This window comes from Arvicanthis niloticus, chromosome 2 (genome assembly GCF_011762505.2).
Source record: "Arvicanthis niloticus isolate mArvNil1 chromosome 2, mArvNil1.pat.X, whole genome shotgun sequence".
In the NCBI taxonomy this organism is placed as follows: Eukaryota; Metazoa; Chordata; class Mammalia; order Rodentia; family Muridae; genus Arvicanthis; species Arvicanthis niloticus.
In genome coordinates this window covers 136,041,793-136,068,567 of record NC_047659.1, presented here as the reverse complement: position 1 = coordinate 136,068,567, position 26,775 = coordinate 136,041,793, and the positions used below count along the sequence as shown (strand labels likewise).

Sequence of the window (26,775 nt, the reverse complement as noted above, 5' to 3'; positions counted from 1 at the left end):
AGAGCAAGTTTCAGGACAGCCAGAGCTATGCAGAGAAACCCTGTATCAAAAAACCAAAACAAAACAAAAAAATAAAAACAAACAACCTGCCAAAGACAAAAGTGCTTAAGTTATATACTAATAAGACTTTGAAGTTGTAATTGTTAGTCAGGAAGCCAGATAATTCTGGCTGCCTCAGGACCCTGTCTCCTTGTGTATTAAATTGTTCAGGAGTCGTCAGTGTCACTAGGGTGTTCTGGATTTACTGCTGAGTGAGGAACACATTTACATTTAGCCACTTTGTAGCAAATCATGTGCAATTAATTTTTTTTTTTTCAAGACAGGGTTTCTCTGTGTAGCCCTGGCTGTCCTGGAACTCACTCTGTAGACCAGGCTGGCCTCGAACTCAGAAATCCATCTGCCTCTACCTCCCAAGTGCTGGGATTAATGGCATGCGCCACCACTGCCCGGCAGTTTTTTTTTGGGGGGGGGGGAATGAGGTTTACATGTTCATGTTCCTTTTGCCACAATCCAGAAAAAGTGTTTTACACTTATAAAGTGATACTTGTCAGTCAAGGTGAGGCTCTACTATTATTGTTGTGTGTGTGTATACAATTTTATTTATTTTTAGATAATACCTCACTAAGAGTGTGGGTGTGTGTCATTTTTTGCTCAGTGAGGCTGTTTGTTTGTTTGTTTATTTATTTATTTTTGTTTTTTGAGACAGAGTCTCTTTGTAGCCCAGGCTGACCCAGAAGCCCATCATGTCTAGACCAGAATGGCCTTGAACAGAGCTCCACCTGCCTCTGCCATCCCAGTGCTCAGGGTAAAGGACTGTCCACTACACCTGGTAGTTTTTATGTGTCAGCAAGCCGATGTGGGCCCAGGTGTTCAGCAGGCGCAGGTCTTTTGAAAAAAGAGCTTTTTTTAGCCATCCTGTTTCATTCCGATTTGTTGCTGTGCACAAGTGTCAGTAAATGGGAGCCTGAGAGGAAGACCAGCTAGAGGACAGGAGGTGTGGATCCTTACAGGCAGAGATGTCCAGTCCAGTGAGGCCTGAGGATTCCTGTATTCAGGCTTTCAACTTCCACTCTCTACGTATGAGTGATACACAGTTTGATCTCTCTCTCATGAGCCCCTCACATCCATGGTAAGAAATAGTCCTGAAAGGAGGTGGCTTGTCTGGAAGGACTTTAGCTGCAGTCATACTCCAACTCTGATGTTTATTCCGGTGGCCTTGGTCCCTCTGTTCTCTAGATATGTAAGGCTGCTCTTGCACGCCTGCATGTGGCACCTGGAAAGAACCCCACCGTTGCAGACAGTCCTGGGGGACGACAGTGTTCTCTGAAAACCACTGCCTCCCATCCTCTCCTAAGGCGTACACGTGGCGTTTCAGGGGGCTGCGTTAGCGAGTGCGTAAAGAGAAACTGGCAGATGAGCACTGCTGGGGTCCTGTAGTGTTTTACATTTTTGTTTTATTTTTTGGTAGGCCTAGGACCACACGTAGAGTGCTCTGTGCTCAGCAAGTGCATCTTGATTAGCCTCCACCCTAGCCTCTTGTCTGCTCTCAGATAGTCTTGTTATGTCCCCCTGCTCCCATCCTGTGTCACTGAGGGACAGTGTTGGACAGGCAGAGTTTGGTAGTTGGTGTCTTCTTCTTATAGTGTACCTTATTTTTTTGAGATAGGCTTTTTGAACCTGGAGGTTGCTGGCTTTAGCTAGACTGTCTGGGGTTCTTCTTGCCTGGGATTATAAACGGCCACTGCTGTTGATTTTCTTTTTTCTCTTCTCTTCTCCTCTTCTCTTCTCTTCTCTTCTCTTCTCTTCTCTTCTCCTCTCTTCTCCTCCTCTTCTCCTCTTCTCCTCTTCTCCTCTTCTCCTCTTCTCCTCCTCTCCTCCTCTCCTCCTCTCCTCCTCTCCTCCTCTCCTCCTCTCCTCCTCTCCTCCTCTCCTCCTCTCCTCCTCTCCTCTTCTCCCCTCCCCTCCCCTCCCCTCCCCTCCCCTCCCCCCCTCCTCTCTCTCTCTGTCTCTCTCTCTCTCTTTTGTAGATGCTGGGAGTCAAATTTGGGTGTTCACGTTAGCATGGCAAGTGCTGCTCACTAAGCCGCCTTCTCAGCCCCCTGCACTTCTTGTCATTTTACATCCCGATCGCTGCCCCTCTCCCGGTCTCCTTCCATTCTCTTCCTGCTTTCTCTTCACATTTTAGCTGCTTATTTCCACCAGTCTGAGCTGTTTGAGACTACCATTTTGTGAGCAGTCTCAGTGGAAGCCTGTTAGATTATGACTCTCTAAAATCCTTACATATGTCTGACTGGAGCTAGAAATGTCCGTGGGTCTGCTTTATAGAGCAGGGGACATAAGGGGTCCTTTTGGGCCCACCCTTCCTAATTTTAGGCATTCATTCGCCTTAAGCTCTGCCACTGTGACCCTGTTAGGATGGGCTTTGTTTTAGCTCCTTTTCTGTTTGTGACCTCTGGCTGGAGTTTGAAGTTAGGAGGAATAACCTGATTGTTCTTGTCAGTGAGTAAAACACTCCAGACAGACTTCAGGAAGAATGGGAGGAGTGAGTCAGGGAGAGAGGGACATTTTCTCATTTGGCAACTGAAAGAAAAAGCAGAACCAGGCTGACTTCTGAACCCCTGCAGACTTGTGTGTCCACATTGGCAACTTGTCTGTTGAGCTCCGTGCTGAGAATGGTAGCCTCTGTTTTTGTCCCAAAGCAAACAAGATGGCACAACCTTCCACACTGGGGACTGGGCTGAGAGTGAGGTCATTGGAGCCACTCACTGTGGTGCTTCTTTGGGAGTTTGCGTCTCTTTGAGAGAAAATACACCAGACTTCTCAAGTAACTTGCTTGCTCTGGCTTATCCATGGGAGAGGCCTGATGGTAAAAGTCATTGAGGGGTTACTCTGCCTGGGAACAGCTGATTCACTGTACATGCTGGAGGCCTGCCTGGTTGCCTATTCCATAGACACTGTCCTTTCTAGCCTTCATTGATACTTTTTATTTAAAGTACTTTTAACTCCCTTAAAATTTCCTCTGCTTTTTGAAAGATGGCCATGAATTTGTATAGAATTGTTCCTACTTTTTAATTTTTATTTTATGTGTATGAGTCTTACCTTTGTGTATGTTTGTGTACCATGGAAATTAGAATTAGACACTAGATCCCATAGAACTGGAGTTATACATGGTTGTGAGCCACCATGTGGATGCTGGGCAGCAAACCTGTTCATTTGGAAGACAAGCAAGTGCTGTTAGTCACTGAGCCAACTCTCCAGACCCTCACTTTCTATTTGATTTTGTTGCTGTTGCTGCTGTTTTGGGTGTAGGGTTTCTGTAGCTTTGGTTGCCCTAGAACTCATTGTGTAGACCAACTGGCCTGAAACTTTCAGAGATTATCAGCCTCTGAGCCACCATGTCTGACTTTTATTTTTAAGTTGTGTTATGTGTATGAGTGTATTTTGCTTATATAGTAGTTGACCATGCAATCCATGTGTGCCTGGTGCCTGTGGAGGCTGGAAGGGGATGTTGGATTTCCTGGACCTGTAGTTCTGGTTGTTTTGAGCTGCCATGTGGGCACTAGGAATAGAATCCAGGCCCTCAACAAGAGCAAGGAGTACTGTGAACTGCTGAGCCCCTCTTCAGTCCACGCTGTCCCTCACTTTTGACTTACGAAGATATTTGGCTTTGTAGTTTCTTCTAACTTAAAAAATAAGAAGCCTGCAGTGGTGACATACACTTTTAATCCCAGCACTTGGGAAGCAGAGGCAGGTGGATTCCTGAGTGGAGGAAAATTTGGTCTACACAGTGAGTTCCAGGACAGTTAGGCCTATACAGAGAAACTCTATCCTAAGAAAGCACACAAAACCAAATAAAGCTAAGCCAGAGTCTTGTGTGAGTGCTGTATGACCTTTCCAGCAGCTTGCCACTCTGCAGTCTGCTGGGCTCCCTGCTCTCCACACTTGCGTCTGCGCCAGTCCCAGGGCAGGACAGGGTTATTCAAGTGAGTCTCGGATGTAGTTGGTGCAGTGGTTTTCTGTCTCAGAGTCTGCAGTTAGATGAGGCTCCTAATAAACCGTTACTCAAACAGATCCATGTTTTATTCTAATTAGGAGAAAGAACCAGCAACAGTGAGAAATCCCTCCTGTCAGTCAAATGAGGGAAAAAGTTTGTTTCATCATCCTGCTGCCTGTTGCCTGTAACAGCAGCAGTTCATGGTGTCACTACCCAGGTTGCTTTCAGCTTCTCACAGATTTGAGACCAGAGGCCATTACCATGTCCTATAAATAGTAATAGCATTACATATTGCCAATTCTCTTTGCAAAATGAACACATATTGCATGGATATTGTAAGTCACTAAACCATTGTAGGAACTGCAGGCCAGGACATGACAACATAGGAAGGAGCCCTAAGATTTGTAACTGACAGCATAGTACATGCTGCCATGTGGCTTTAGTAACTGAGGGAGTACCAGGATTGTACTAGTAACCAGCAGTTTCTTTACCCCTCTATAATTTAATGTATTTCCTTTCTCTCACTACTTTTAGGTAGATCTTTAAACTTTGTGGCAGTGACTTAGCTACACTGAAAGCTGTTTATCTGTAAGTTGTTCATTTTGTTGAGAGTAGCCATGTCCTAGGTTGAAGTGTGAGTTCAGGTTGTATCTGCTGCTCTCTCTGGAGCCAGGCACTGAACAAGAACTGTTCTGCTCTCAGAGTTTTTCTTCTCTCCATATCTGCAGGCTGACCTGCTCACAGCCCCACATCATCTCCAGTGCAGCCTGCAGGTCACATCGCAGCTGCAGGGAAGGGCCCGGCTCTAATGTCTTCTCTCTAGGCTCTTCTCAACAGGCTTTCCCATCTGACAAGCAGCTTCCAGAGGTGGTGGTGGGGCGATTTACCTTTAGGAAGCAGATTGCCATATATACCTGTATGTCCCAAATAGGGAGGTCTGGTTGGATGTGGAGTAGACAGGCCTCAGTTGCCAGACCATTTAGAAGTCATGGGAAAGAAGTGGTAACTGCTCTGATACAGCCCTTTCTGTTTCAGAGAGAAAAGAACAGGAAATACCATTTGGGATGGTTATTGTTGTATCAAAGTTCTGCCTTTTGAATGACTTCCTAGAACTGATAAACACTTTTCTTTTTTTGAGTCTTTTCAGCACATTAACAATATTTTATACCAAGCAAGGGGTAGCCATATTTACCACAAGACCAAAGTCATTAACATTCATTAATCTTCATTGAAATTTTAAATTATTTATTTATTTATTTATTTTTGTTTTTTTTGTTTTCGAGACAGGGTTTCTCTGTGTAGCCCTGGCTGTCCTAGAACTTGCACTGTAGATCAGGCAGACCTCAAACTCAGAGATCTGTCTACCTGTCTCCTGAATGGTGGGATTAAAGGCATGCGCCACCACCTTCAGACATAAAATTTTTTTGCTTTATTTGTTTGCATGTGTGTATGTGTGTGAGTGTGTACTGTGACATGCATTTGGAGGTTAGAAGACAACTTGGTGTCTTAGTTTGGGTTCCTATTGCTGTGATGAAATACCATGACCAAAGCAACTTGAAAAGGGTTTCCAAGCCAGGTCTGAGGAGCATGGAAGTCCTGGTTGAGGGAACGTGATGCTCTTGTCTGAGATTGGGCACAGTGCTCAGCCCTGAGGTGGGCTTATTGGCTGGCTCCCACAGCAGTGCTTTGTCAGGTTCCAGTTTTATCCTGCCCCAGCTGTGCATTCTGTCTGGTGGTGTTCTTAGTTTGCAGCACTGGGGATGGAACCCAGGACTTAGTGTACCCTAGGTAAGGGTTGTTTCAGTAAATGGCATTCCTAGTCCTTGTTCTTGCTCTTTGGAAGACATAATCACTTCCAGGGTTACCTGGCTTCAGGTGCTTCAGAAGGACCCTGGCTTTGTCTTCTCTAAGCACTTACTCCCAGCATGATCTGCGGTTTTCCATTCCTGGGAGACTAGAAGTAATATACTGATGGTGATGTCCATGAATTTGGTTATTTTTTTTCAGTCCCTTCCACAATGGAAAACCCAAGGAGAAAAATCTAAACTTACTTTGTGAACAAGTCAGCTGTCAGCAGAATTTAGCTTGAGTCAAGTTTCTGTCTGAGCAAGGCCCGTCTCTCTGGGGTAAATGATTGTCCATCCTCCTGATGGCTTGCACAGACACAAGGTTTTCTGGGGTTTATACTGCTGAAATTGGAACTGTGGCTCAAGATACAGATTTTCAAACTGCTGAGAATAGGGGTTCAATATACAGATTTCAGAAAATTGCCTTTATGTTTATTTCTTTTGATGTTTTTAAAGACAAGGTTTTCCTGCACAGTCCTGGCTGTTCTGTGCTAGTCCAGGCAGGTCTCGAACTCACAGATCCACCTGTCCCTGCTTCCCAAGTGTTGGGATTAAAGGCATGTACAGCCACACCTGGCTCACTGAGAATTGCCACTACGTTACCTGTGCAGGATGGATCATGAAAATACGTGCTTTCCTTGGGGGGGGGGGGAGATGAGATTCACACAAGATTGTGTAGGGTTTGGGGTGGATAATCCCCAAATGTTGTTTCTCTTTGTAGCCTTAGCTGTCTTACTAGACCAGGCTAGCCTGGAACTCAGAGATCTGCCTGCCACTGCTACAAGCATGGATAAAAATTTAAATGAGAGAGAGAAGTGGGGCAGTGGTAATGTCCCGTTTAAGCCCAGCTCTTGGGAGTCAGTCAGTTGTTACAGGATAGCCAGTCCCCTAGCCCCCAAGTTTTGTGTGCTTGTTTGTCTGTATGAGTTGTATGCCAAATGAATATAGTACCATCAGAGGCCAGACAAGGGCACTGGAGCTTCTGGAACTTGGAATTTACAGGTCATTGGGAGTTGCATGGGTGCTGGGAACCAAACCTATGTCCTCTAGAAGAGCAACAAGTACTCTTGACTGCTGAGCCACCTGGCCACCCCTACACCCCCCCCCCCAACACCTTTTTTAAGACAAGGGCTCATGTATACCTAGCTTTAATCTTAGCTTAGAGCCAAGGCTTGCTTTGACCTTGCCTCCATCTCCTGCGTGAGGGGGTTACAGGCTTGGGCTGTGTATTTCTGATGCAAGCCTCCAGCAGAAAATCTGATAGGAATGAGTTATTTAACTGATTATGCCTCATATGTCACAAGTGAATCTCAAGCCTTGAATGAAATTTCTCTTTTCATTAAGCTTTGAGTCTGTGTGTGAGTACCCACATGGAGCCAGAGGATGATGTGGGTGTCTTCCTCAGGTCGGTCTCCATTTGTCTGTAGTGTCTGGGTCTCTGTGTAGGTTTGTATAAACGAGTTCATGCCTGAGGAGGTCAGAAGGTGTTGGCCCCTGAAGCTGGAGTTAAAGGCGTTGTGAGCTGTCCGTGTAGGTGCTGAGGTCTGATGGTCTGACTGGTGTCCTCTGCAAGAGACCCTTTTTTTTTTTTTAAGATTTATATATTTTATGTATATGAATACACTGTAACTGTCTTCAGACACACCAGAAGAGAGTATCAGATGCAATTATAATATAAAATTAATTTTTTATATATATATATATATATATATATATATATATATATATATATATTGTTTTTTGAGACAGGGTTTCTCTGTATAGCCCTGGCTGTCCTGGAACTCACTCTGTAGACCAGGCTGGCCTCGAACTCAGAAATCCACCTGCTTCTGCCTCTGCTTCCCAAGTGCTGGGATTAAAGGTGTGCGCCACCACTGCCCGGCTATATTTATTTTTAAAAAACTTTTCTCTGTGTAATATCCTAGAGGCATTTAAATATTTCTGCCCCCACAAATATTTTATTTAAATATTAAAAAACACACCAACTAATCATTTGGCATATGTCTTTCACGTTAACATGAGAAATGGAACAGTTCTGTCATGGTAAAACAAAACAAACCATTATAAACATCTGAGATCACATAGTGTCTTTAAGTAGGCGATTTCATTACAGTCTAGTATAGGACTGTGAGGATCTACAAAAAAACCAGCACACATGCCAAAAAAACAAGAACTAAAAACCATGAGGTTACTGTCCCCCAGAGGGTTGACAGTGACTAGAAGCCACAAAAACTGCCAGAAAGTAAAGCGCTTGTCGCTTCTGACACACCAGGCCTTTGATCTGTGGTATCTGGACAGGAACTGGGAGAGGAGGACTAGATGCCCAGGATACTGATTGACTGAGTTACGAGACCAGGAAGAGGCAGCAGTCAAACCTGGTGTCACACTGTGGTCCTCTGTGTTGGCCCCATGGCCTATCTTATACTGCTTACTCTGAAGACAGACAAAGGGCTATAATTCTGGGTCAGATCTGCTGCCCTCCATAGAACCAAAAAGTGTTTCTCCTGCTGACTCACCTGGTATGTGGACTAGGGAAGCACCCACCCAGTATATTTCTTCTTTTTAAGATTTATTTTTATTTTTATGTATATGGTTGTTTCCCCTGAATTTATGTCTGTGCACCACTTTTGAATGTATGTACTTGGAGGCCAGCAGAGGCTGTCTGATTCCCTGGGACTGGAGTTACAGGCAGTTGTAAGTCACCAGGTGGCTGCTGGGAATCGACTCTGGGTTCTCTGCAAGAGCAGTTAGTGCTCTCACCACTGATCCTTTTCTCCAGCCCCTAACGTGGGTTTTCATGGACATTTAATCAAGCTGGCTATTGCTAGTAATATTCTGTTTTTGTTTTGAGATAGGCTGTTGAGGCTGGTCTCTAATTTGTAATCCTTCTGTCTTGGCCTTCCTAGTGCTGACAGTATAGGCTTGTAGCACTAGGCCTAGTGAAAGTATTTGTTTTAAAGATTCTTTCTTTAGTTTTGTCTCCCCCCTCCCCCCCCCCCCCCCCCCCCCCCAGCGCTGAGGACCGAACCCAGGGCCTTGCGCTTGCTAGGCAGGCCCTCTACCACTGAGCTAAATCCCCAACCCCCTCAACCCCCTTTTGTTCCTTTATTGTGTCTTTGTTGAGCTTGTATGCCTTGCTGTGTGGAGGTAGAGGGCAGCACCATGGGAGTCTCTGGGATAGAATTTAGGGCAGGCTTGACAGGAAGTATCTTAACCTACTGAGTCATCTTGAAGGTCTAAAAGAGACATGCTTTCTTGTTTTTAATTAATTAATTTATGTGTATGGGTGTTTTTCCTGCATACCAATGTTGCCTGGTGCTTCCAGAGGCCAGAAAAGGGTGTTGGATCCTTTGGAACTGGATTTACAGAGAGTCTTTAGTAGCCTTGTGGGTGCTAAGAATTAAGCCTTGGTCCTCCGGTAGGTCAGTCAGTGCTTTTAACAGCTGAGCCATCTCTCTAACCTACTCCTACTCCCAAAGGTTTGTCTGAAACTGTGGGTTATGCTATGGCAGTAATCTTTTCAGGCTGGTTTCACGGTTGTGAAGGTTGTGAACTGGGCGACCTGAGAGAGCCAAGGAGGAGATGAGTAGTGTGTTTTTATTTCTGTGAGAGTGGACACACACGGATGCAGATGTGTGTGCTGTGTGTAGAGTCCAGAAGACAGCATCGGGATTTCTCGTGTAACTTTCCACCTATTCCTTAGAGGTGGGATCTTTTCCTAAAACGTGGGCTTATGTGTTCTCAGCTAGGTTGGAAGACAGCAATCCTATCAGAGCTGGGGTAGCAGACATGTGTGGGCTTGTTGTAACGTCAGTGTAGGGATCTGACTTTGAGTCTTTATGATTAGACAGCAAGTGCTCTTCCTGCTGAGCCTTGTCTCCAGCCTTAGTCTGTGTTTTCTCACATCAGCAGTTCTGAAGTCACAGTTCCCTCTTGATGTAGATGAAAATGAAACTGGGCTTCCTGTCCTCGGACCGTGGCTCAGCCCCACCGTCATGTCAGGTTGGAGATCCCTGGATGTTGACTGTTCCTCATTTGCCTCCTCTAGACAGTCAGTGACTTGGTCAACTTTCCCAGGTGTCTCCTATGATTCTATATGCTGTGTGGATTCTTGGAGTTACTGATGAATGTCCAGGGGTAGAGTGCTTGGTTGGTTGCATCGTGTCCAGGGCCTGAGCCATCCTTTCTATGATTTTGTGTTGCAGAAAGTATAGCTTCTACCATTGAGCTCAATGCACTGTGTGTGAAACTGGAAAGAAAACCAATGTATAAGCCTGTGGACCCCCACTCTCGGATGCAGTCCACCTACAGCTATGGCATGCGTGGAGGTGCCTATCCCCCCAGGTATGTGCTTGGGGTGGAAAAAGTTGGGTTTTTCATAAAGTGATCTCTATGCATTGTAACATGATTACTGATTGGTCTGCCTCAGGTTTACCTCTGGAGTTAAGGTTCACCTTTGGTACTGTGCTGGGAACTGTTGACACCTGCTGCTTTTGCAGAGGGCCCAAGCAGGTTCCTCAGGAACAGCCACACTCATACTCACGGTCTGCCTACAATGTTTGCCTTGCTTTGTGGACCCCTGCGGCACATGCTTCTAAAAGTGTTTTCTGACATTGTACTTTGTGAGATACTGAGACTAAGTAATGCTCAGAAGTATCAGAGCCTAGAGTGGTTGCAGACTGACTATAATCCCTAGTGCTCAGGAGGTAGAAGCAGAAAGATCATCTGCTAAGTGGAAGCCAGGCCAGCCTGGGCTGCAGAAGATCTTGTCATGTGTTCAGACCTTTGCTGTCAGGAGTGAGGTCAGTGATGAAAGCAGGTGTTTCATTTTCCTCCCTTCCTCTGATGAGGTGCAGAAGGGCAAAGCTTCAAAAATACAGGTTTTGAAGTAAAAGGAACCAGATTCTTTTGTTGTTGGTGTTGCTGAGATTTCAGAAATGAGGGTCATTTCCAAAAGACTTCATCCTTAAAATTCTCAGACTCCTTGCAAGATATACAAGTGCAGTCCGAATGCTTGAGAAGGTAAAGCAAACTAAGTTTGTCTCACCAACACCTAGGTCCATTCTGGGCCCTGTCAGTGTAGCCTAGCATTTGTCAGCTGTGAGCTTCAGCGTAAGTGTGCTTCCAGCACTCTGCGGATTCATACTGTGCGGCAGCTTAGGTCAGTGTAAGTGTTAGGGCAGCTTTTGTAGTGCTGACCAGGAAGCATTTCTAACTATGAATGCGGTGACAAGGCCAGTGTATGGGAGAGTGGGATTTGCTGAAGAAGGTATGGCTGACTTAGCAGATGGAAACTGAGACCCCACCCTTGTGTTTGTAGATACTTTTACCCGTTTCCAGTGCCACCATTACTCTACCAAGTTGAGCTCTCCGTGGGAGGACAGCAGTTTAATGGGAAAGGAAAGATGAGACCACCCATGAAACATGATGCTACTACCCGAGCACTGAGGACTCTGCAGAGTGAGCCCCTGCCAGAGAGGCTGGAGGTAAGTAAGGTGGACGTGGGCTTGAGACGCACCTCACTTATTCCAAGCTGCTGTTGATGTCTGTAGATACTGGGTAATAGCCATTAAGATTCTGTGGCCTCTGGAATGCTTCCTCAGTGCTGACACCTATGCTCTTGAGCTGCTGATTGGTGTTTTTTGTTTTTTCTGTGTAGCTTTGGTTGGCCTAAACTCAAAATGTAGACCAAACTAGCCTTGAACTCACAGAGCTCTGCTGCCTGCATTTGCCTCCTGAGTGCTGAAATCAAAGCTGTGAGCCACCACACTGAGCTAGAACCCATGATTTGTGGTGCTAAATTAGAGTATTTGGCCCACCACTGTTTTCTGTAGAAATGCTTTCTGTCTTTTGCTAGCACACTATTCCAAAACATGGTGTATGTATTTTGCTCACAGATCTGTAACTTGAGCAGGGCTAGATGTGGCAGCTTGCTGTCCAAGTAAGGTCACCAGGCTGTCTCCAGCTTGGGAGGGCCTAGTAGAAAAATGGCTCTCCCTGGCAGGGCACCTTAGTTTCTGTGTATGTCCCTCTTACAGGGGCTGTTGGTACTTCCTCACAGTTTGGTGACTGCGTATCAAGAATGAGAATCCTTATAGATAGGGAATGGAAGCCAGTTATTAAAACCAGTTCTCCAAAAACCACAGCCTGGCTTCTGTCATGTTTTATAGGTTAGGCAGTTCCAGAGCCAAAGGAACGAGATAAGGAGGCTCACCTTTGTATGTTGTTTTTATTAAAGACCACAGTAGATAAATTCACCCTCTTAACTCTAGTCATGTATAATCCAATGGCTGCTAGGGCCTTCGCAGTGTGGAAAAGCCCACTTCTAGAAAGGAGTGTGAAGAATTTGGGACCTTTCCTTTGTTTTTCCTGTTGCTGGAGGTTAATGCTCGTGTTATATTAGCCACGGGTTATGATTTAAAACTACCAGGATAGGAAAGGAATCTTAAGGTTTGTTTTGTTTTGCTTTTCCTGTGACTGAAGAGTTAGTAATTCTTAAGCTAACTGTTGGTAGCTGCTTGTCCAGCTCCATGCCAGTGAGACACTTGTCTCCAGGGTGGATGTAGCCTAAGGATGACACCAGGTGGTATGGCTCCCTCATACAGAGTCAGATTTCAAACCAAACTTTCGTAGGTCTTCAGCTTTCTAAGGCACGTGGAGGGAAGACTAGCTCTAAGAACTAGCCAAGAAAAGTAGGCATAAGGGCCAGGGAGTGGTGGCTGCTTAGGAGGCTGAGGTAGCATTGTCCCTTGAGTCCCAGAATCTGAGTCCAGTGTGGGCAGGGCAGCAAGCACATGAAGAAAAGAAAGCCAGAGCTCTTCCTGTTGAGGGGTAAGGAAGCATTCAAGCATGGGCCACACGGGCCACATGATGCTGGTGAGGCTGCCAGTAAAGGAGCCCTGGCCGGGAAGGAAGCACACTGCTGATGAGGAGGGGGAGAAAGAAAGAACTGCTTATGGATGCAGAGTATGCCTGAATTGTGTCTATGAATCTGTGCCTGGGAGCTTTGTTTCTGGTATCTTATTGGATCTTTATGGCTTGCTTGTTTACTGTCCTGTGGGCGAGTCAGCTTGATGAACTGACCCACACAGAAAAGCCTGGCTAGTCTTGCCATGGCCTGTTAGCAAGTTCAGCCAGGAGTTCTGTCAGGACTAATCCTGGAAATAGAAGTTGACAAATTTGGCGAAAGAAAACAGCAGTGGTGGGGTCCTGGACTGCTGGTGCTGCTGGTCTGTCCTCTCCTGAGTTTGTTGAACTTTCTAGAATCCATGTTATTAGCTCAGAGAGAGGTGCCTTGGGCCCTCTGAACCCTCTGACAGGTGGACTGGTGAATCTTGGTGCCAAGGTGGACTCTGCCCTAGTTGAGGAGACTGTAGTGGGTTATGCCTTGGCTGTTTGCCTGCTGCACTGTATGAGCCAAGGCTGTTGGGCATTGGGTTCCATTGCATTCTTTACAAACATGGTTTCCAGGGCCTCTGTAGTATGCTTGTGCACAACCACAGAGCAACTTCCCACCGACTGCCTGGTTTACAGACTTAGCCATGCTTACTCTCCTTACACGCTGGTGCCTTCCACAGCACAGCCTGAATGTGTGCTGCTGTGGTTTGTTAAGTAACTTTACTAGCTGTACTCTGACAGTGTTTGATGTGATGCTTAAGATTCAATACCATGTGGCCTTGGTCTCTGGTTCATTGTTAAGTCTGTAGAGTCAGTGTTCAGTGCCCTTCAACTGTTGATGGTTTGACTGAAAGGTAACTTTTTTTTCCTTTTTAAAAAATATTTTGCCGGGCAGTGGTGGCGCACGCCTTTAATCCCAGCACTTGGGAGGCAGAGGCAGGCAGATTTCTGAGTTCGAGGCCAGCCTGGTCTACAGAGTGAGTTCCAGGACAGCCAGGACTACACAGAGAAACCCTGTCTCGAAAAAACCAAAAACCAAAAACCAAAAAAAAGTTTGAAATTGTGTCACCCTGGCTGTCCTGGAACTGACTTTGTAGACCAGGCTGGTCTCAAACTCAAAATATGCCTGCATCTGCCTGTCTCCTGAGAGTATCATACTTGGCTCTCAGAATTGACTCATTTTTTTAAGGTTTATTTATTTGATGTACATGAGTACACTGTTCCTCTCTTTAGACAGGCCAGATGAGGCATCCAGTCCCATTACAGACAGTTGTGAGCCACCTTGTGGCTGACGGGAATTGAACTCACGAGAGCAGCCACCTCTCTAGCTCCTTCAGATTGACTCTTAATTAACAATTACTCTTCTGTAGGTAAATGGAAGAGAATCAGAAGAAGAAAACCTCAATAAATCGGAAATAAGCCAAGTGTTTGAGATTGCGCTGAAGCGGAATTTGCCTGTGAATTTTGAGGTAAGCCTATTTCACATGTACAACATTGCTGCACCAGATCCTGTCAGGATTCACTATGGGATCCACTTTCTCCTAAATACTGGAGTAGGACTCACAAAGCGACCCTTCAGACTGACAGCCCAGACCTTCCACTCAGGAGAGCAGTACTCACTGTTTCTTCTGCAGCTCCTCATCCTTACCTGTGCCATGCTTGCCTTGACCACCTGCACCATAGCACACAGGCCCTGTCCCTTTCATTGCTCTAGAAAGCAGCGTCACCTCCCAGATATTAGGTCTCTCTTAAGGTGCAGGGTCAGTCAGACTTTCTGTGTGACAAATACCCAAGAGGAGCAGCCTGGAAGAGGGAGGGTCTCCATAACAGTTTCAGAGTTCCCAGTGAGAGCAGAAAGTGGAGGAAAAGCACTTCAGTGTGACTTTCAAGATTAGCAGAGGGAATTACTAAGGAAGGGCCAGGGCCAAGATGGACCCCTGAAAGAACTATCCCCAGCAACCCACTTCTCCAAGTGAGCCCCCACCTCCTCTGCCTACTACTTTCCAGTGCTGGGAAACTCGTTGAGAATGACCACCACAGTGACCCTGAGGTCTTTGAAAGGGACCTAGTGTCCTCATTGTTGAGTGTCTGTCCCTGCCTTACTATTTTAATAACCATCTCTTAGAGATCTGCTGTTCTAAAGATAGTAATTATTGGGTTGTCAGCTCAAAATGCAAAATTATATTTTAATACATTTTTGTTTTAGACTAGTCCCAATACATTAGAAAAGAGGAGGCAATTTTTTTAAAGTTTCCCTTCACAAATTTTTGTTTGTTTGTTTGAGATAGGGTCTCACTGTATAGCTCTAGCTGCCCTAGGACTCATGGAGATCTGCCTGCCTTTCCCTCTTGGGTGCTGAGACTAAAGACATGTGCTGCCACACCTCGCCTAATTCCTTTATTTAATTTTGTTTCTGGGTCTTTTACCTGCGTATGTGTTTGTTCCATGTTCCATGCCAGTCGGAGGCCAGTTGAGGGCCATGAATCCACCCTGGAGCTGGGGCAGGTTGTTAGTTGCCATGTGGATGCTGGGAATTGAACCTGTATCCTCTGGAAGTGTTCTTACCCATTGAGCCATCTCTACAGCCCTTGTTTTTGTTTTTTTGAGACAGTTTCTCTGTGTAGCCCTGGCTGTCCTGGAACTTGTTCTGTAACCTGGTTGGCCTTGAACTTGCAGAGATCTACCTGCCTCTGCCTCCTAAGTGGTGGGATTAAACCTGTGAACCACTGTCAGGTGGGAGGTTTTTATTGTAGATAGAGGAAGAAAACCACCAGAGGCATCTGGAAGAGTCCAGAGTAGGGAGAGAGTAAACTCTACATGGCCAGCAGACTAGGCCTGGCCTAGAAAGGAGAGAGAGGGAGGGAGGCCTAAGAGAGGGCAGAGCAGAAATAGCAGGGTTAGAAGGAGAGATGAACAGCTGAAAAGAAGGAGGGCCTTGAGCTAGAAAAGTCTAGAGTGGAATGGGATGGGGTGAGGAGAGCCAGGGTAGCAGCATGGACTCTGAAATGTGTAACAGACACTTGTGACACTGAGGAACCTGGAGACTAGCATGCGCTGTGCTGCGCTGCATTGCCCTGTGCTGATAGGCGACACGGGTAGCATTTGTTTCTTCTGCCAGTGATAAGGGAAATGGTTCCTTTTGGTTCAGGCAAACTAGCTTCACAAGTTCCTGAGGAATGCTGACTTTGGACTAACCACCAGATTTTGGAGAAAATGGAGTTTCCTTTGGACTTGACAGGGTAGCAACTGTCTTTAACCACTAAGGTGTTTTGTCAGCCCCCCAAAACTAAAGAATTTTTTTCTAAAAAACAAGTTATTATTTTGTTTGTAAATGAGTGTGCTACAGCACACCCGTGGCGGTCGGAGGACAGCTGTGAGTCCAGTCTCTGCTCACACAACCCAGGACCAAGCAGCTCGTCACACTTGTGCAGCAGTTACTTTCTCCCCCAGCCACGTCATTGCTCTGCCTTTCTTACTAGTGTCTTGGGGTCCCCAGTTTAGCTCTGCTGGCTGCCTGGCAAGCCCCAGTGATCCGGCCTCACCTCCCCAATACTCAGTCACAAGTTGTGATACTATACCGATTGTCTACGTGGGTCAGACTCAGGGTCGGCAGTCTCTTCACTGTGTGCCTGCTTACCGCTGACATTTGTTGTTGCTGCCTATGTTGAGCTGTTATCTTAAGAATATTTTAATTCTTTCTTTATAGTACTCCATTTTACTTCAGAAAATGTATGCTTTTCCTGCCAGACTCACCCATTCACCCCTTATCCCATAGCCAGGTGGGGGTGAATTGTCCTAAGACCTGCAGTGCTCACCTTCCCATTGTGGGCAATGTGGGATGGGGAGCTGTGCCTGCCTCCCAGACCACCTGTGTGAGGCATGTCCGTGTCCCCTGTTTATGAATTAGAGCCTCCTGGTCCCATGTCCTTCCTCCTGTTGTGCAGGTACTATTGGGCTGGCTGGGGTGGAAAGGAGACATGACATATAATGATTTATAATGACTTATAATGACAGGGCATGTTGCTAGGTGGGAGCTAGGTGAGAGCTGCACCCCAAACTCTCCCTGGGCACTGCCTGTAGGAGAAGGAAAACATGCCCTTTCTCAGGAGTGGTAGAGTATGAGGATACAGCTTTAGAGACTAGAGGGGGATGTGCTAGATTAAGAGAAGGTGCCTGGCTCCTCAAATCTTTCTGCTTAGGACCAGCTCTGGATTTCTGTTTAGTTTGTCAGCTGTTGATACTAATCGTCCGCCCTGCTTGAGTCTCAGAGCTGTTTAGAGCTGTTTGTTCTGGTGGCATCTGGGAGCTAGATTGTCTTCCTCCCTCCTCTACTTTGACACCTGCTTTTAGGAATAGGTAGCATTCCAGAGACTTGTCTGACAGCCAATGAAGAAATCATAAGAGTGCCCCCTAGTGATGGTTTTGTAAGGTGTGTTACTTTTCTCTTGATTGTGATAAAACACAGTAACTGAGGCAACTTAGAGGTGGGAGTTTGGGCTAATGCTTCCAGGGGAGTAAGAATTCATCGTGGCGGCAAGTGGGTAGACATGCCTGAAACAGCAGGATGCTGAGAGCTTGTATCTTCAACAGGAGACAGGAGACCAGTGAGGTGGAAATAGGATGAGGTCTGTGCTGTCCTCAGGAATATACTTCCTTAGTACACCCTGGTCTACCCAGACTGTGCCACCAGCTGGGGACTGTGGGACATTACACGTGGTGGTAGATGGTGTCCGTGTAACTATCTCCATTGAGTAACTGTCAAGTCAGAAGGGCCATAGCCACGTACACTATCGCCTTCTCTCTTGCATGTGGCATGTGGCCTGGCCCATGCTAGCTTCCCAGGAAGTACTGTTGAATACATAAAACATGGCAGTTAATTTCCGGCCAGCCTTTGTATGCACTCTGTCTCTTAGGAGTTAGGTGTTTAATAGGAGGGCAGAATTTGCTCTCCAACATGTTCACACCAAGCAGCCTAGATCATATCTCACATTTAGCATGGTGGAGCCTAGGTGTGAGTAGGTGGTGGCACTACTGCTGAGGGAGGGGCCAGGTGGGCTGTGAGGACACAGTGAGCCAGCAGCGTTCATATTTGATCTGAGGATGGGGACCATGTTGTCCTGGGAAGTTTGCCTGCTAGGGTCTGCAGGGTAGTGCAAGGGTGAGGGAAGTCCCTCTGGGCTCCTCTCACCTGAACAGCTGTTTCTTTGACATACTTTGTTTTCTGGACAGTTTTTCAATCAATCAGTCAATCAATTAATTAATTTGGTTTTTCGAGACAGGGTTTCTCTGTGTAGCCCTGGCTGTCCTAGAACTCACTCTGTAGACCAGGCTGGCCTTGAACTCAGAAATCCACCTGCCTCTGCCTCCCAAGTGCTGGGATTAAAGGCGTGCGCCACTACTACCCAGCAAATTTTTATTTTTAAAAATGTCAGATTTGACAGAAGAGCTTAAAGCAGGACAGTGAATGTGTCCTTCATTGACTAGTTAGAGAGTACAAGACATTTCAGTGGTAGCTTCCACTACGACCAGTTACTTGACCATCTCGTAGATGTCACACCCAGATTCCTGTGATTAGAGGAGGTTTGTGATTGCAGAGACTTTCAGCCTGGACTCTTGCTACAGGAAGCCGAGCATTGCCGTGCTGTGGGGTCTCACACACACTCGGCCTGCACTTTCTCTGCTAGTCTTGTGAATTTTTTTGCTGTTCTGCCACGCAGCTCAGGGCCTTCCTTTCAGTCTTGTTTCTTGGTTACTTTTCATCTGTGACAATCTTCAGCCTTTGTTTTTCATGAGCTTGGTATGTTTGAAGGTTTGTTAAGTGGCTCTCATTCTGAGGGAGCAGATTCACGATGTGCATCTTTTGGTAGCGTTCCTCTGAGTGTGGTGTAACACCATTGTCTGGTATGGCACCTGTTCTGATTTATGCATTGGCTTAGGGTTCTTCAGTGGCTATGCTCCTTGCAGGAGTCTCTTTCTCCTCTTGGTATGTGGTACCTTTTGGGGAGACCCTTGAATGTGGTACCCTTGTTCCCGGGGTCTGGCAGTCAGTGTCATCTTTATGGGTGGAAGTTATAGCGACAGTTACCTGACATCCAAGTTACTGCTTGCTGTAACTAAACCTGTCCTTTCCTCTCCTCTGCACTGCACCTACAGCGGCTGTAAATCCTCCTCAAGTGTTTTTTGAAGAGAGTGTGCCAAGCAGTGTGCTCTACCACTTTCAACAAGTGTCCGTCACGCTTTCACTCAGTCTTTCCCTCTGACACAGGTGGCCCGGGAGAGTGGCCCACCACACATGAAGAACTTTGTGACCAGGGTTTCAGTTGGGGAGTTTGTAGGGGAAGGAGAAGGGAAAAGCAAGAAGATGTCCAAGAAGAACGCAGCAAGGGCTGTGCTGGAGCAGCTCAGGAGACTGCCACCTCTCCCTGCAGTGGAGCGAGTGAAGCCCAGAATCAAAAAGAAAAGTCAGCCCACCTGCAAGGTGAGCTTGCCTTCCCCAGAAAACCCACAGGCAAGGACAGAGCCAGCCCTGTGTGGCTGAGGTAGAAGCTGCTGCTCACCACCAGAGACACAGCGGATGTTTAGATACCACACAGGAGCTACAGGTTGAGGAAAAATGAGCCACTGAGTGGGTTGAGGAGAAACATGTTCAGGTGTCAGCTTCCTCTGGGGTTGGGCATCACAGCCTGTTGGTCTCTGTGTGGGAGGGGTGGGGCTTTCTTGAGCCACCTTAGCTCCAGGGGTAAAGGTGGAAGCTGCAGGGCCCACAGAGACTATTCCAAGGACTTGGATGCTTGAATGAAACTTAGCGGATCTATTAATAATACAACAGCATTGACCCACAAGGAGTGGAGACGTGGCTCAGCAGTTAAAAGCACTGGCTGTTCTAGCAGAGGACCTGGGTTCAGTTCTGGGTACCCACATGGCGGCTCACAACTGTATTTAACTCCAGTTGTGGGGGATCTGACCCTTTCTTTTTACCTCCTTGAGCATCAGTTGCACATGTGGTATTACATGCAGACAAAACAGTCACATACATAAGATAAAAATGAATCTTTATTCAAAACAAAATGAGAAAAGTTGGCCCCCTTTCATCACTGGAAGGGGACAGGACTTTAGCCAGCCACTCCTTTTTCCTCTGCTGTGTCCTGAAGATTACTTTCATCGTGCCTGACAGATGCCATGGGGAAGGAAGGAGCCTCCACCCTCCAGCCTACCTGGAGGGTTTTTAATAGACACTATTGTTTTGGCTACTGGGGATTGGATGAGGGCCTCAGGTATTCTGGCCAAGCTCAACCATTGGGATGCATCTTCAGAGTGAGGGCTTTACAAGGCTTTTAGTGGTTTCTGGGCTTTAGTGATTGAGAAAGCTAGGCATGGATCCCCATGGAGAGTCAGCAGCCACAGGTTATAACCCTGGCTCCATCCTCCCTTTTTTGTCATTCTTGCCCAAACAGTGTGGTCGGTCCTACAGCTCTTTACGTGGCAGTCCCACTATGTTAGTCTCCAGTTAATGTGGGGTCAGCTTCAGCATGCAGGGAGTGACAGAGCTCACACAAACACCAACCCAAAGAGCATCTCAGCATGATCATAAAACACGTCTTAGTTTTAAAAAGTGCATGATTCTGAGCCATTACACCAACACTTAAGTTTCTGTCTCCTATCATGTGCTGACCCTGGATTGGCTGGTTCCTTTCTGTGAGTAACAGCACATTGTCTCTGCATGGTTTGTTTTTCAGTTACAGACAGCCCCAGATTATGGCCAAGGGATGAATCCTATTAGCAGACTGGCACAGATCCAACAGGCGAAAAAGGAGAAGGAGCCAGAGTACCTGCTCCTTACAGAGCGGGGCCTCCCACGCCGCAGGGAGTTTGTGATGCAGGTAAGTGGGTGGAGCTGGAGGCAGCCCTTCCCCGACTGTGCCAGTCCTGGGCTTGGTAGTGCTTGCTCTTAGCTCTCTGGAGGTAGAGGCAAGCGGCAGGTGGATCTCCATGAGTTCAAGGCTAGCCTGCTCTACATAGTGAGATCCTGTCACAGAATGAGGATCCACTTTGAAAGAGTAAGTTGGACCAGAGGCAGTTTGCCTGAAGTGTCTGGTCTGGGCCACTCTTCTTCGTAGGCCCAGGAAGGTTTCCTGTTATTCTTTCAGTGTTTTGGCACAAAGATGATGATTTTAGCAGCCAGATACCTGTGCTCAGGAAAAGCTTTCATGAAGCGGGCTGGAATTTGTCCAACAGCAGCCTTCAGGAGAGTGGTATAGGGGGAGAGCTCCAGTGCGGGTCTAATATACACTGTCTTTATACACACTTTAAGACACACACTGTAAATATGCTGACAGAAAGGGCTGTGGCACGGATTTTTCATACAGTAGTTTTTATTTTTTAACTTTTAAAAACAGAGTTTTAAACATCCCTAACTCGAGTGTGGCCATCACAGCAATAGTGATTCAGAATCAGAAACACAGCCCTTTGACCATCCAGTTCAGCAAAGTAATCCCTAGGGCTTTGGGTAGTACCCTGGTTCCTGTCATATTTAACAGAAGGTTCAGTCATAGGTCTTTGTTGCTGTTTTATACAGGTAAAAGTTGGGAATCACACTGCAGAAGGAGCAGGTACTAATAAGAAGGTGGCCAAGCGCAACGCTGCTGAGAACATGCTGGGAATCCTGGGGTTCAAAGTCCCCCAGGCGCAGCCCGCCAAGCCAGCACTCAAATCAGAAGAGAAGGTGACTGCTGGGACTCTCTGCCAGGTGGCCTAGCTCCCTGCATGGGCAAGCCTGGGGCAAGGCTTCATCTTCCCTGCAGTAAGCAGCCTGCCCCCTGGGGGTTCCTCCATTGAGATTAGTGTTTGCAGGAGGGAGTTTCCTGTCCAGTTCTTCATGTCCTGGGAGCCGTTCGGTTAAGTCTCCTGTTTAGTGTCACTAAGGGCTGGATGCATTTCTGGAGGAGGCCCTGTTCTCTACTTCTGATAGGTAGTTGGGATTGGGATGAACTAATACGACTGTCACCTCTGCATGACCTAGTTTTGAATCTGGCTTTGGTTTTTCTGGGACAAGATAGCATGGTTACTAATAGGCCAAATCTTTAGATCAGATTTAGGATTCTCGTGTGAGTTCTGAGTTGAATATTACTGTCAGCCACCATTGCTGGTACAGCGGCTGTCATGTTGGGCTCTTCTAAAGTTGGGTTGAGCCTCTTGAGCTCTGCCAGTGTCATAACTGCCTGGGAAGTCAGTGTCTGGGATTCAGCCGTTGCATATGGAATCTTGTGTAGACCTTGATTTGGCTTCCACATTTCCCATTCCAAAACCGTGTAGAGTTCATAACACCCTCTCTTCGTGTCTGACAGCATTAGACACCTCTGTGTTCTTGGTGGATGTTCTAGTTATGTAAGATGTTTCTGCTTAGCGCCAGTGCATACCCTACTTTTCCGACAGGCTGAACACTTTGAAGCCAGTGTTTTTTCCTGGCAGTGTTTTTGGTCTGCTCTGTGTAAATGCTGTCATGGGGAGGCCTGAGTTTGTCCCATGGGCTTCTGATAGATGATCCACACAGAGCCCAGTGCTTCTGTGCTTGTCTATGCTCACCGCCGTTTTTCTTTCTTAAGACTCCAGTAAAGAAACCAGGAGATGGAAGGAAAGTAACGTTTTTTGAACCCAGCCCTGGGGACGAAAATGGAACTAGTAAGTTTGGCCCTTTTGTCAGTTGAACCAATGTGGTCTGTGTTTGTATGGTTTTTGTGTGAGTTTTCTGAAAAAGTCACTGCCTTCCTGTATGTGCTGGGATGGTGGTGGCAAGAGTGTCTCTGTAGCTTGGGTGGTGAGGGTGACTATGGTGACCTGTATCCCCTGCAGGTAATAAGGAGGACGAATTCAGGATGCCTTATCTTAGCCATCAGCAGCTGCCAGCTGGAATTCTCCCCATGGTGCCAGAGGTTGCCCAGGCTGTCGGGGTTAGTCAAGGACACCACACCAAAGATTTTACCAGGGTAGCTCCAAATCCTGCCAAGGCCACGGTAACTGCCATGATAGCCCGCGAGTTGTTGTACGGGGGCACCTCGCCCACAGCCGAGACCATTTTAAAGAGTAACATCTCTTCAGGCCACGTACCTCATGGACCTCGCACAAGACCCTCTGAGCAACTGTACTACCTTTCCAGAGCCCAGGGATTCCAGGTAACGGTTTGCTTTCTTGTAGTCATCCCTGGGCCTCAGATGATGACCTTCACAGTGTCCTTTAGGACAGGTTCTTCATGCATAGAGTTGCTTGTGTAGTGTGTACAAGACCTTGGATTCTGTCCTCAGAACTATAGAAACCAGAAAAGGCGAGATTATATGCATTGTCTACAATTTGAATGTACTGTGCAGGGAGAGAGAGGGGTCTAAGATGGGGCTTACCATATAAAGGTGTCTATTTCTAAGCCCAACAACCTTGAGTGTGATTATTGGTGGAAAGAACCAGCTCCAGCAAGTTGTCCTCAATGTCCACACACATGCCCTGTGCACACCCTGCCCCAGGAGGTGCGTGTATGTGTATAAGTAGACCAGGGCTGAAGGGAGAGAAGACACTTTTCCTTAGGAAGCAGCATTTAAAACCCAAGCCACTAGATGAGAGAACAAGGCTTCTAGAGGATTCTAGGCTGGGGCCCACATGCAGGGGGTATGCTGTTTTTCCTTAGGTTGAATACAAAGACTTCCCCAAGAACAACAAGAACGAGTGTGTATCTCTCATCAACTGCTCCTCACAGCCGCCTCTTGTCAGCCATGGCATCGGCAAGGATGTGGAGTCCTGTCATGATATGGTATGTGGGCCCCGGTGGCACATGCTGTTGCTCAGGGTGTTAGAGGCCTCAGAAAGAGGGGCCTGGTTCTCCTGGAACCTTGTGGATGGTGTGATTCTTCACCTCTGCTCTCTTCTGGCTGCTGTAGGAAGCAAGCCCCCTCTGAGGTGTTAAAAGGAGGGTCAGCACTTGAGCTTTGGTGGCCACTCTTCCAGCCGACGCCTCTGGTTTGAAGGGAAACATGGGACTTTTATGTTGAGCAGGATTCAGACATTTCATTGGGAAGTTTTAAGAAGTTGGAGTTTTTCTGCTCTTGTGGTTTGACTATTTCTTCCTTCCACCCTTCTAGGCTGCACTGAACATTTTAAAGCTCCTGTCTGAGTTGGACCAACAGAGCACAGAGATGCCAAGAACAGGAAATGGACCAGTTTCAGCGTGAGTGACCACATGCAGAAAGCAATGCTAGTGTGTGTGGGTGAGCGGGGATCCATGGAGGGCAGTGAGTCGGTGTGCAGAAGGTGCCACCTCTTCATCTACTATTGGTCAGGCAGAGCCCTTCCCCCTCTAAACTTGAGACACATTCACATAGTTGTTTAAATTTTATGTGCATTGGTGCTCTGCCTGCATGTTTGTCAGTGTCAGATTTTGGAGTTACAGCCACCACTGTAGCTGTCTTCCTCAGACACAACACACGCACATGTCCCTCTTTGCTTTCTTCATTATTTCAATTTCTTTTTCTTTAAAGGTGCGGGAGGTGCTGAACCTTTTCTGGCCACAAACCATTATAAAATATTCAACAAATATACTGAAAATACTGAGAACTGCTTTGAAAATTTGGAATTTCTGATAACTCCAGTGGGCCAAGTCATGGTGGATAAAAATGTGGCATAGAAGACAAACCGCAGGTGGTGGCCGTGGTTGTGCTCGATGCTAGTGACGATGCTGTGCTCTGCCATCCATCAAGAACAGCAGTAGTGTCTCCAGTTTTTGTTTTTGCATCGTGACAGAGAAACCAGAGAGCATGGCCAATTCTCATGCTGGCTTCAGATACTTTGGAAAAGCCGGACAGCCACACCAGAGAGGCCTTACAGCGGCCCCGGAGCTAAACGCACCAGAGAAAAATCAGTGCTTCCTACTGCACATAACTGACTCGGCTCTGCCACACGTAGCACCACCGTAACCACTGCTTTCTCTTCAACAGTGATGCCTGTTAGTTTCATTCTTTCCTTTGGTTGAGATGACACTATATAATTTTCATTTCAGTTTCTCAGTTGCATCTACTTACCTAGCAGTTTAGAAACTAGTCTGAGACAGATGCTATCATCAGTCATGTAACTGGCAAAGATCACAGCCCTGTTTGGTGATGTATTCTGTGCCTCTGGCTTGGCTGGACAGTTCTGGACTTACCACCAGAATCCTTGACACCCTACCCCTTGTATAAATTGGACAGCTTAGGACTTTTAAACTTTAGATCAAGATATGGTCCTTTTTAACTTTATTTTTAAGGAGCAGACTTTAAAATGAACCCTGACCTTTACCGATTGTAACAGAAATTGTCAATAGGAGTGTCTCTTGAGGAGGTAGCTTTTTTACCACACTACAGGGCCCAGAAGAGTACAGGCTGGTGTCCCTGGAGGGCCCAATATAGTCAGTTCCAACCTCCAAGTAGGGGGAAGGTGACAGGTTTCCTGGTGCTGTGCTCTTGCGCACAGAGGCAGGAAGGGCAGCTGACCTGAGGGGACGGAAGCATTGTGGCTTTGAGTGCAGCCATGCTTCCACTCTTGGTTCAGCTGGAACCTTTGCCCCCCATGGAATGTAAGTAAACTTAGTCTTTGTCACCAATAAATGGTAATGCTAAATTTTTTTTTTGTTAATTTATTTTCAAATATGCCACTACTTCTAAATCAATCTCCTGGTTCATCTCCCTCTCCACTTTTTTTTTTTTTTTAAAAGAAGAGAATATTTGTAATGCTTGTGATTCTTCTGTCTGGGCAAAAATCTGAAGATCTAAAAATCTCTTTATATTAAACTATTGATCAATAAACAGCTACTAAGAAAGTCTTTTTCCAATTGAGCAATAACTAAAGGAAGTGTAATATGAGGTTGACTGACTGCTGGATTCACTGGCTAAGAATCCAGTATGCACTCATCTGGTGGAAAACCGCCAGAGGCCAGCAGTTCCCTCTGAGGGGACTACATGCGGACTTAGCCCTTGTCTGCTTACCACTGAGCTGCACCCGGAGTCACTGCCATTTCTTCACAATATCTTTAAAAACCAGATTAAAAACTACATTGGAGAATAGTATCCCAGAACAGAAGATTAAACAGGAGGGGAGTGAGGCAGTCCGTCACCTTCCTGATGCCACATGTGACCCTTTCATTAATTCTGAGAATGTGGTGTGCTACATTAAAGTGCAGGGTTTTGAGCGCCATTAAGAGTTCCATGCACAGCACCCACATCACTAAAGGTAACTGATAACTAAGAGTTAAACAAAGCAGCAGAAGAACCTGTGCAGTGTGCTCTAAGGTCTGTAACAACCTACCTCCCTGCCACTACTGCCACTACTGGGGGCTGGAGAGATAGGTTAGCAATGGCTGCTCTTCCCGAGGTCCTGGGTTCAGTTTCATTCCATCTATAATGAGATTTGATTCTCTCTTCTGGCTACTGTGCATGATGATGTATACATCAAGTTATGCACAACAGACCCCATCTCAGAAACTAAATTGGCAACACTTGGTAACGCTTAATGTTTCCATTGCTAATTAAAACCTCAGATGCTGGAGAGAAGACTCAGTGGCTCATGTGCTGGTTGTCCTTTCAGAGGACCTGGGTTTGCTTCCAGCACTTAAGCCACAATGCTCCTAGAGACATGGTAGCCTGTTCCGTTTTCTAGCCATAGAATGGTGGTGCACACACACAAATTGTTAAAGCTGGGAGGGGGTCAGGGAGAGAGAGCTCAGCATTAGAATACTGGTTGCCCTTCAGAGGTCCTGAGTTAAAATCCCAGCAGCCATCTGTAATGGGATCTGATGCCCTCTTCTGAAATGCAGGTGTACATAATAAAACAATCCATGGGCCGGTGAGATGGTTCAGGACAGGGCACTTAAATCCAAATCTGACAAACCTGGGTCAGCCCCAGAAGACTCATTGTGGAAGAAGACAACCAACACAGACACAAAGAAATGACAATTCCCTTTAGCAGAATCCACAGTAATAAGGATCAATACTCTATCTAATCCTATACTGCCAGGGGTCTTGTCCT

At 46.6% G+C, this 26,775-nt stretch overlaps 1 protein-coding gene across 4 annotated transcripts in view; it reads left to right on the top strand.

Moving 5' to 3' along the window:
* The window catches only part of Stau1 (staufen double-stranded RNA binding protein 1), a 42,504-nt gene extending 16,934 nt beyond the window's left edge, over positions 1 to 25,570 (top strand). Inside the window, exons 2-12 of one of the 4 annotated variants that reach the window (XM_034494832.2) lie at positions 10,047 to 10,185; positions 11,162 to 11,327; positions 14,109 to 14,207; positions 19,004 to 19,216; positions 20,475 to 20,618; positions 21,314 to 21,460; positions 22,341 to 22,416; positions 22,588 to 22,907; positions 23,411 to 23,533; positions 23,862 to 23,947; positions 24,258 to 25,570. In XM_034494832.2, coding sequence (XP_034350723.1) covers positions 10,106 to 10,185; positions 11,162 to 11,327; positions 14,109 to 14,207; positions 19,004 to 19,216; positions 20,475 to 20,618; positions 21,314 to 21,460; positions 22,341 to 22,416; positions 22,588 to 22,907; positions 23,411 to 23,533; positions 23,862 to 23,947; positions 24,258 to 24,273 — 1,470 coding nt within the window. In that variant the 5' untranslated portion in view covers positions 10,047 to 10,105 and the 3' untranslated portion in view covers positions 24,274 to 25,570. Of the gene's footprint in view, positions 1 to 10,046; positions 10,186 to 11,161; positions 11,328 to 14,108; positions 14,208 to 18,985; positions 19,217 to 20,474; positions 20,619 to 21,313; positions 21,485 to 22,340; positions 22,417 to 22,587; positions 22,908 to 23,410; positions 23,534 to 23,861; positions 23,948 to 24,257 lie in introns of all 4 variants that reach the window. The other 3 variants (XM_034494831.2, XM_034494829.2, XM_034494830.2) reach the window with 3 other exon arrangements.
* The last annotated feature ends 1,205 nt before the right edge of the window (positions 25,571 to 26,775 follow it).